The 10952-nt window shown below is 40.7% G+C and overlaps 1 protein-coding gene across 1 annotated transcript; it reads right to left on the bottom strand.

Moving 5' to 3' along the window:
- Positions 1-623: 623 nt before the first annotated feature.
- c23h5orf22 (chromosome 23 C5orf22 homolog) lies at positions 624-8510 on the bottom strand. Its single transcript, XM_071361874.1, has 9 exons — positions 8298-8510; positions 7567-7712; positions 7165-7314; positions 6534-7032; positions 6276-6338; positions 6031-6152; positions 2432-2498; positions 1988-2127; positions 624-1493 (listed from the first exon to the last, which is right to left on the bottom strand). The coding sequence occupies exons 1-9, from the start codon at positions 8364-8366 to the stop codon at positions 1346-1348; spliced, it is 1404 nt and encodes a 467-aa protein (XP_071217975.1). The 5' UTR covers positions 8367-8510; the 3' UTR covers positions 624-1345.
- Between the last annotated feature and the right edge of the window lie 2442 nt (positions 8511-10952).

Genomic DNA, 10952 nt, shown 5'->3' with positions numbered 1-10952 from the left:
CAAGGATTTACAACTTTCAGATGAGACTGAATAAGATGACGATTAATGTTGACTGCTATGGATGTAAAATATTACTAAATCTTTAAGAGTTTATTCGGAAGATAACAGCTCTATAAATATTCTTTCGTGGTGTCCCTCTCTAGTTAATTACATTTACATGATTAGTTCAATCAGGTAATATTAATTACGGAGAAATTATTTTATAGAATAGTATGTCATAGCAATTAATCCGGCATAGCCAAAGACACGACAGGTGATAAAAAAATAAAAATAAATGCACCAGCTCTGTTCAAAATAACACAGGCAATATTAAAACAAGAAACAAAACAATCCCATTGAGTCTATTATAACCACGGAAAATGTAATAGATTACATTTCCTGACAAATATGGCCTCCTCTGATGGGTATCCTATCTTTCCTTGGAAGACGTTCAAAATTAGAACAATATTATGGAGCACATCTGTAAGAATTAAATGAGAATCACATTAAATAAAGTGTCATATATTAATGTACAACCATTATTATTGTACACTCAAAATGACAGTGCTGTAGTTGGGACAAATTGTACTCTGCATTGACAACCAAGGCATTAAAGTTTTGTAATAATATGTAATAGTCTTGACTGAGAGAAAAATCTATTTATAAATTTGTACAAACAGTGAGATGAAAATGTGAAAGTACTGAATAGAGTTGCTAAGCAACTGGCAATGGTAGCAAACAAACTGAAGTGGGTGGGGTAGGATAGGATCTAGTCATACTCATTTGCTGCTTTGAAGTACAAAAAAACACAATAAAAAAATATTAAAAAGGGGTCCTCAACACTTCTGCATCAAGGGAAAAGAGTTGCAAAATGAGCAAAGGGAAATAGATATGTGCACAAAAATAATATTAATTTCATGAAAAATTCCTAGATACAGTTGAACAATTTGCCAGTGCAATCACTGCATTTAATGTAAAATGGCTCCATAGTCAAATGTTCACTTCGTGAATTATGCCTGCATCCAATATTGTCAGGACTGGGCAAGAAAGTGTCAAACAAGTAACGGAACACAAATGATAAAAACTGTCCTCATTAAATTGTACAGCATCTGATTCACAACAATGGTCAGGTAAATATGGATATATTTGATACATCTGTCTACCTGAGAAAAACTAAAATAACAGGAGCAGGTAGACATGCTATCTTGATTTTCAACCATTAATTCATACTTTGAGCTTAAAGCCTTTCAAATTAACAAGTACATGTGTGCATCTTCAGGCTGAATCCTCACACTGACACCAGTGCATCATTTCTGAGTGAAAGTCAGTAATTCGATGGATGCATCTCAAATTTCGATGATTTGTATCATGATGCCTTGGGCAGGTTGTCCTCTGGTGTCGTCTCGTACTCCTTATGGACATCCAACGAGCCATATAAAGACTCCAGGACGGCTAGTATCCTACTCTGGATGGAGTTTACCTGTTCAGTTGGGCAGTACTCATCCAGACTGGATCTGCCAAACAAAACAGTGATTCAATCAGCTGTCAAATTGTCCAATAACACGATTGAACAGAATCTTGTAATTCAGTCATTCAAAAATGATGTCATCCAGTCAAAGGTGATGTGTTATTATACTTTGTTAAATGGACTGCGCTTTGCATGAAAAATAACAACTTTGCTGAAAATACAATGACTACGGTGTTTGTGTCAATTGATGTAAAATCTACATTATTTAAAGATTAGATCACATTTCTTAGTAGCAGAACAAACCGTGTCTATATGCGTCAAGACTACATATTCACATCTTTGACATCTGCCTTTGCTAACAAACACTAAGTGAATGAGTCAGTACTTCATGAACTTTCCATCTTGCAAATAACAAATTGATAGCTGTCAACAATAAACTGTTTGATACATGTCCAATGTCCTTCAGCAAGCTACAAATCCCATTTTCTTTGAATAAGTAAGATGGCTGTTTTCCAGGGAGTGTGAGTGGCGCTGACGTACCTGGAGACAGTGACAAGGGTGGGCTTCGGCAGGGCCTCCAGGACGAGCTCCACCGCCAGGACCAGTCTCTCAACCTCCTCCTCACTACTGATGTGGTGGGGCAGCTCCGAGTAGTCACAGGTCAACCCCGCCTGGTGCACCTTCATCATCATCATAACCATCACATAGGAAGGGAGAGAATGTCAGCCAACCACATAATGAAAGCCAGCTTTTAATCATCATGGTGCCTTTCAGAGTAAAAGGTTGGAAAGAGGCAGGGAGCAAAAAGAAAACCCTTTTAGCTGTTAACGGGACAGGCTATATTAAATGATCTAATCGAACTGTTAATTAGGCCTACATTATGTTCTTCCTCATCTTATTTTCCTTCCCTGAAATTAGAAATGTAAAAAAAAAACTAAAAAAAACTAAATGGTGATGACTATGTCGGTGAAAAAAGCTGTTTACCATTTCGTAGTCAGGGGCCTCGTTTCGACTCCGCAGGCTTCCCACCAGTTTGACCAGAGAGGTCATCCTAAAAACAGGAGAAAAAAAAAACGTTCAAAATAAGTTTCCAATATTTTCCACCATGATCATCACCTCCAGGCAGAGCCTGACAGTACCACGCCTGTAGAGTATCTCTCTATCTAAAATGATATCCTAATGTCAGCCTAATCTAATTCAGACTGTGTGAGAGGCAGGAAACAGAGAGGTGATCAACCCCAGAGGAAAACTTGGATAAAAGGTATTATATCAGTTGTTCATGGGAAAGACACACTGCAGATAGAGTAGGCCTAGATCTACAGTGCCTTCAGAAAGTATTCATACCCTTTGACTTATTCCACATTTTGTTGTGTTACAGCCTGAATAAAAAATGTATCCAATTAATTGTTTTGCTCACCCATTTACACACAATTCCCTATAAGGCCAAAGTGTTTTGTTTAAATGTTTGCCAATTTATTGAAAATGAAGTACAGAAATATATCACTTCCATAAGTATTCACACCCCTGAGTCAATACGTTAGAATCACCTTTGGCAGAGATTACAGGTGTGAGTCTTTCTGGGCAAGTCTCTAAGAGCTTTGCACATCTGGATTGTACATTATTTGCACATTATTCTTTTAAAAAAATATTCAAACTCTGTCAAGTTGGTTGTTGATCATTGCTAGACAGCCATTTCCAGGACTTCCCATAGATTTTCAAGACAATTTAAGTCAAAACAGTAACTAGACCAGGAACATTCAATATCTTCTTGGTAAGCAACTCCAGTGTATATTTGGCCTTCACAGTTGTGTTCTGTGGGTGTCACCGAGTAGACTGATACCCCATTTCATTGCTTCACATTCCAACCTTGTTTAACCTGATCTAGTCTAAATATGGCATAATTCAACTAATTGTAACCTTCTGCATCACTTTCATTTTGAAGGCAAACCGCAAATTCCACTATTGTGCCTAATCCTTATTGTGGCTAGCCTCACAACACATAACCCAGTCCGGTCGAGCCTCACTAGCCAGATGAAGCAAGCTGTCTGCTTATAAAATGAGCTTTGGGCAACAGGGTTAATTAGCTGACTAGCCACTTATTTCCATGAACTGAAGTTCGATTTCAATAGGAAGACAACAAGTGGCTACCTAGCTAATACTTACTCACAAGGATTCCTAAATCATTGTTAAGAATAATGAAAATGACTGCAGTTTCTACTGGTCATTGTTTTCAGGCTGGTTGTATTGGTGCTAGCTAAGTAAGATAAAACTAGCTAGCTACCCCAGAAGTTTCGGTCAAACAAATAATGCCATATTACCAAAGCAGTATTGTAAACACATCGTTCGTGGCCAGTGTGTGCTTGTTTGCAGACTTTTTTTGTACAGCTTTGACAGTGCTACTGATAGTAGTGGGGGCGCTTGGCTTGCATGTGCAAATTCATCACACACAACATTCTGTACTAGTGCTGTTATTTGACATGTCAAATTACAAGCTTATTTAATGCGTCAAATAGTGTTATGATATGTATCGTTTTTGACACGTAAAGACCCAAACGGCGTTCCATAGTATGTCGTAAAGCTAATAGGAGTGACGCTATTACTGTGTAACTCCGGTAGTGCGACCAGTCGGCGAAAGCCAACATCACCCATGACAGAAAACAGTTGATTGTCAAGGGCAATGAATTCCATTATCTTGGTGTTAATGGATTTCGCCTTTGAGTTGTCTCGCTGAAATGTTCTTACTCGTTCAAATAACTGCTCGACTTGTTGTCTGCTCGATCCACACAGCAGACATTGTGGGCTAGGTTAGGAATGCTGTGTTGCACGTGTAACGCAACATTTTACGTGGCGTCATTACGTCATGTACCTACGTTATATAGGTATGCACATCAGCTTTGACATCGGTTTTGCATGTCTGCGTTAAACTAGACATCGGGCCGATACCGATGTTGGGATTTTTAGCTAATATCGGCCGATTCCGATATGTTCACCGATATATTGTGCATCCCTAATCACAACCCTACAGGAAAGTTGAGAAATCCATATCTTCATTTAAACCAGAGTACTTAGTGGCCTGTAGTTTGTAAATCCCCAAACTTTCCCTTTGGTTTAGCTATTTAAGACAGTCCCCTTTTCTAATTGAGGCTGGAACATGATCAATACCCATAGGTAGGCAATGAAGACTACCCCATGGCAAGGCACTACAAGTCCTTACACCATGGCAACCCAGCCTCCCTACAAGCCATGGGTATTAATCACGTTCCGGCCTCAATTAGAAAAGGGGACCGTCTTACACAGCTAAACCAAAAAGAAAGTTATTGGATTTACAAGCTACAGGCCACTAAGTACCCTGGTTTAAATGAAGATATGGATTTACAAGCTACAGGCCACTAAGTACCCTGGTTTAAATGAAGATATGGATTTACAAGCTACAGGCCACTAAGTACCCTGGTTTAAATGAAGATCTGGATTTACAAGCTACAGGCCACTAAGTACCCTGGTTTAAATGAAGATATGGATTTACAAGCTACAGGCCACTAAGTACCATGGTTTAAATGAAGATATGGATTTACAAGCTACAGGCCACTAAGTACCCTGGTTTAAATGAAGATCTGGATTTACAAACTACAGGGCACTAAGTACCCTGGTTTAAATGAGGATATGGATTTCTCACCCTTCCTGTCGGGTCGTGATAGGTCCATTTGCTGTCATCTAGTGGACATTTTGCTCCATTGCCCTCAATTATGTTGTCCATGTTTGCTGTGTTCTAGTGTACTATGGAATAGATGGCTCTCCTATTCTTGGCACTTTGCCCAGTCGTAGTTCTAACCTTAAATATCTTTCTAGGTGTTCTGATGCTGATCCATTCCCTCTTCAAATCAGGGCTGATTGGAAAAAGCTGTTCAAAATCCTTTCTTTGTACTCTATGACGAAGGCCAAGCAGCCGAAACGCGTCGGAGTTGGTAAACTTTGTTTCCATTGAACATGCCATACAAATAAAGGCATTTTAATTAATTACATGAAGAGTGCCTTGGTCCTCCTTTCTTTTTGATGACCAATGACCCCTTTTACCAAAGAACACCTTCAGTCCACCAAAATCGACTATTGTGTACCTTAGCAGCGCTTCCCTTCCTATTTTTTCCCCTAGGGGTTGAATACTTATTGACCCCAGACATTTCAGCTTTTCATTTTTAATTAATGTGTAAAGAATAATAATCTAAAAACATAATTCAACTTTGACATTATGGGGTATTGTATGTAGGCCAGTGACAAAACCTCAATTTCATCTATTTTAAATTCAGGCTGTATCACAACAAAATGTGGAAAAAAACAAGGGGTGTGAATACTTTCTCAAGGGACTATATGTGGGGAAATAATCATAAGTAGATCTCAATCTTATCAAATCTCTCTCCAGTACCAATTTTAAGCTGGCCAGTGCTGAGGGAAGGATTCTAAGGATAGAAGGGTTCTGAGGATTAGGCCTAGTTGGGCTGATGCAGAAGTTACTGCCTGGCAGGTACAGGAGATCTACTCAGCATCGCCAGCCCAGATACCGTTAGGAAGGTAGAGGAGATTTATCCTACCCAGGGTTGGCAGCCCAGCGCCTGACTGTCTCTTCACTATCATCCTCCACCAGGTCTGCAAATGCTGCCTCCAGATCCTCCAGCTGCCGGATACGTCTCTCCACACACTCTGTCAACTCCTCCTGAAAACAACACAACATGACACAGTTGTAGTGTACAGCAGGGGAGAAACACCACATGCTTCTGATACAGAGACACCTTCCGACACACATAACACTTTCAGAACAGACAGTATTTTCTCTCACCTCGTCTGGGTCTTCTCTAGGTTTCCTGAAGCTGTACAGCTCCTGTAGAATATTGTACTCATCCTATGGTATACAGAGGGGGAGTAAAACTGATGATGTCAAATCATGAGATGAATGCCAAGGAAAAACCAACATGTCTAAACATCTTACAACACTTCTGCTGATTCTAAGTAAGATATCTACAACATCTCAGCAGTATATGTTTTCTTGAGAAGGTTAAGCCTCTGGTATCCAACGGTAACCAATAATTGCCTTTACCTGTGTATACATCTCCTTGAAAGGATTCTTACAAGAGAAAAAATCAAGGTCGATGTCAAGTATGTATGGATCAGTTTGTTTGATAACGGAGAGAAGGCTGTTCACAGCGTAGGTCATTGAACCCTCATCCTTGTCAGTCTTCAAACAAGGCTTTTTGAGTGGTTCCTTTTCCTCTTCTCTGTTGTTGCCATTGCTGCTGCTCCCTGAGGTTATACTGCCACCAGGTGGCTGAACACTGTCAGTACAGCTACTAGAGCTGCTTTCAGACTTGGAAGCTGAAGCAGAGGGTTGAGCATCATTCACATCCCCAGCTCCCTTGTTCTCTATCCTGGGTCTTTTGGCAGAGCTCTTCTCAATGTCCCTTTCCATGTCTTTCCTCTGGCAACACGCCACAGGGTTCACTAAGACAACACTCAGTCCCAGAGGTTTAGGATTCTCCAGCTGATCCTGAGGAACATACAGGCCGTCACTTAAAAAGTAATCGTCCTTACTTGTAACTCTGAAACAAAATCAAACAAAGTACAAATAAGAAACGTATTTGGGTCAAACCATACCTTCCTGTATAAGAAATCCAGAAAATCAGGAAGTGATTGGCTAACAAAACCCGTGTCGTGTCAGGTGGGTTAATTACCTGATGGTGGTTGTGGAGGAGTCCTTTCCCACAGAAAAGGCGTGCTCGCCTTCCTTGATCTGCTGTGCCCAGTAGGGATGGAGCCATGCCACGTGAGACACATGCCCAGCATATACCATGGGCATGATCCAGTTCTCAATGCTCAGCTCACTGCAAAAAAGAACAATACATGATCAGTGAGTGAATGCATGTAATGTATATGCTAATACTGGTCATGTCATGCCCTATTAATTCAGTGAAATTGAATGAATGTCAGTCTGTGCTGTAGGCTACCTGAAGAGGTAACTTAGCAAACAAAGATTTCAAGGATATATAAAATGTGGGACGATGGCATGTCCATGTCCATACAGTTTGTTTGCCGGTACAGTACAGGCCAGTCTCCCGGTTCATCAGTAATCCCACCTGAACAAGGAGTCCTTGTCAAACACAGTATCTGCAGGCATATTGACAGGTATGAGGAGGTCTGGGTGGGAATCCAGATGGACCATCTTGATGTTCTTCAGCGGCAAGTGCCTTGATGCTATAGCCCGATATATAGGACTTACCACCTGAGGGACACAATGCAGCAGATAAAAGATATTCTCAAAATTAATTAAAACAATGTGTCTACGTCAAGCAAGACTGGGTGGGGGGTCAGTGGTACCTATCTATATCTAGCCCAGAGGGTCCTGGAGAGCTACTGAGTGTGCAGGCTTTTGTTCCAGCACTAAGCTAACGTTACCTTTCAAATAATCAACAAAAATCATGATCTCCAGTCTGGATAACAAAGTATTGCATTTGATGTGTTGGAACAAAAGCCTGGTTGTTCAAAACCAGAAAGGAGACCTGATCTAGTCACAATTATAGCGTAAGCATGCATGAATCCTTAGTAAAGTAGCTAGCTAACGTTAGCTTGCCAGCTAGCTAAGCAAATGTAATGTGATCTCTTAGCCAGCTAGGGAATTTGCTATTTTGAGAAAGTGAGGTAGCATCGCACAGTGATGTACTGTAGATCGCCATTGTAGAGACATTCAAATGGGGAATACATTGTATTTTTCAGTGTGCAACTAGCTAGCAAGATAACGTTAGATATTACAAACATGTAGCTAACTCTAGCTAGCTAAATATAGCTACTGCTAGCTAAATGTTCTTACATCACAGTGGTCTTCTACGATCCATACGGGCAAATCTGCATAAACCCTTTTCGATGGCGGACAATTCATTTTTCAGTCCGATGTTGTTTTTACCTGTGAACTAGGTAAATTTCAAATAATCTCTGAAATATTAGCTCGGAAGACTCAGGTTTACATGCGACACCTGTCTGAAAACAAACCCAAACACGACCGCCTCTCTCTCATATGTCTGACTTTCTATTGGCTGGTATTTCAAAGCCAGCTTGTGATTGGTGCGATTGTGTCCACCGTCTCTTTTACACCGACTGGAAACACGGTCGAATAGCTGGAGCATATATCATGCATTAAAATAGTCGTTTTATTATTTTACTCTCGATTTATAACTATTTTTTGTTGTTGTAGGAGCCTACGAGTCAGCCTACAGTATTAGTAGTCTACTATCAGAAAGATTGAAATATATTTGGTACAATTCTGCCCTCTATTGGTCAGTACAAAAAGTGAGGGTCAACTTTCAGCTGATGTCTTCAACTTTAGTTTTTGTACTCATAAGGTTTGGATCTTTTCTCTACATTGATACTCAAAACAACTTCATCTACATCATGGTTAGAGATCAGAGAGACAGCAGCCCTGCCCGCTCTGATGAAGCCGTTTTCCTGCTTGCTTTGATGCCAACATTTATCTTGTATCATCTGCCTCAGAATGATTGATTTGGCTGCATATTGCAGTCTACAACAGTCTACAACAAAAATGTCGATAAAGAATGTTGTAATTGCACAGATCCCTCCTCTTGGCTTTGAAACAAATGGGTTGTGCTCTCTGCTCTGATAAATATCACCTTATTTCAAATCAAATTGTATTTGTCAAATGCGCCGAATACAACAGGTGTAGACCTTAGAGTGAAATGCTTACTTACAAGCCCTTAACCAACAATGCAGTTTTAAGAAAACACAAAAAAAAGTAAGAGATAAAAGTAACAAATATTTAAAGAGAAGCAGTAAAATAACAATAGCGGGGCTATATACAGGGGGTACCGGTACAGAGTCAATGTGTGGGGGCACCGGTGTCGAGGTAATTGAGGTAATATGTACATGTAGGGAGAGTTATTAAAGTGACTATGCATAGATAATAACAGGGTAGCAGCAGCGTAGAAGGGGGGGGGGGGGGGGGGGGGACAAAACAAATAGTCTGGGTAGCCATTTCATTAGATGTTCAGGAGTCTTATGGCTTGGGGGCAGAAGCTGTTTAGAAGCCTCTTGGACCTAGACTTGGTGCTCCGGTATCAATTACTTACATAAAAAAAACAATACAGATAGACATATTATGCCTGCATGGTACCTCTGTAGGCTAAATATCTTAGGAAGGGTTTCAAATCTCACTTCAAATCTCTCCAACTCTGTTGCTGATAGCCAGCAGAAACCTTTAGCACATTTGCAATTGGATTGACTTGTGTCAACCTTTTCTGCTAATGGATTGACTTGTATGAACCTTTTTTGAAATGGAGACAACTCAGCAGCGCAGAGATACATGAGGAGAGTGCCAATTCAAAAACTTCCATGACAGTATAGTTTTTGAATTGGCACTCTGCTCATTTTATTCCTACTCTTGACTGTAAGGACTGAGTAAGACTGGTGAGGTGTGTTATTTTCTTGTCCTTTGAGCAGTATATCTCCTGCACGTTACTCATCTCTCCAGCTCTCACACACTGCCTGTCAAAGAGGTGGCTGGCCCAGAGTTCAAATCAGATACCTCAAGTCTGGGAGTTTCAAAGCTCTACCCCAAGTTTACGGTGCTGCAGAGTAATCTTTTGTTGAATTATTTCTCATATTATATGCCTTTCACACCCTCTGAGTCTACAACTGTTTGAAAAGTCCACCAGAAGGTGAGACAAGAAGATGGTAGAGAGAAACTTTGATACAGTGTTATTCATCTATACTGTAAGCGTCCTACAGTGCTCTACGCCTCATCAGTTTGGAATGGCAGAGAAATCTCTCTGTGTTCCTCAGGACACACTGACCACTCTCATTTTGGAATATTAGTTTAGGTTTTAGCAGGGCCTTGTTAAATAAATCATACCTGTCTGATGGATTTCTATGTTCTTCACCGCTCTCTGTCTCTTTTTACCCATCATAATGTTCCCTCTTCACCCTCTCTCCCTGTGCAGTGTGCACACTTACTGTATTCTATTCTGTATGCTATGTTTGTTTGATTTAGATCTCGCTCTCTCTCTATCTCTCTAGCTCTCTTTCATTTTCTTAAATGGGTTTATATATAAACAAGTTTAAACCCCTTTCTTGCTGCCTCGTCTCATATCAGTGATGTATTCATCATCAACCTCCTGTTGTTTTTCTCTCCCAAAGTTCTAAATGGAAAGACTCAGACAGTGTGTGTGTACGGCTTATGAGGCTCATCCCACACAGCCATGGCTTCCCCATCCAGCGCATCTGCCACATGGCCCTGGGCCCTTTGGCTGTCTGATTGGTCGCGGCCCAGTCCGCTGGAGGTGAGTGGGTGGCTGGGTAAGTGGTGGCTGCCTGCATCACGGTAACCGTCGAGGATGAGGAAGTAGTGGGGGTGGACTTTCTTTACAAAAAGGACTGATTTGATTTCCCTGAAATTCCCTCCACTACGATCAGTGCCTCCTGGCCCTCTCTCTTCTTTTTTTTACCTCTTCAACTG

The sequence above is a fragment of the Salvelinus alpinus genome, chromosome 23 (assembly GCF_045679555.1).
Source record: "Salvelinus alpinus chromosome 23, SLU_Salpinus.1, whole genome shotgun sequence".
Lineage (NCBI taxonomy): Eukaryota > Metazoa > Chordata > Actinopteri > Salmoniformes > Salmonidae > Salvelinus > Salvelinus alpinus.
This window is presented reverse-complemented; position numbering and strand designations above follow the sequence as displayed.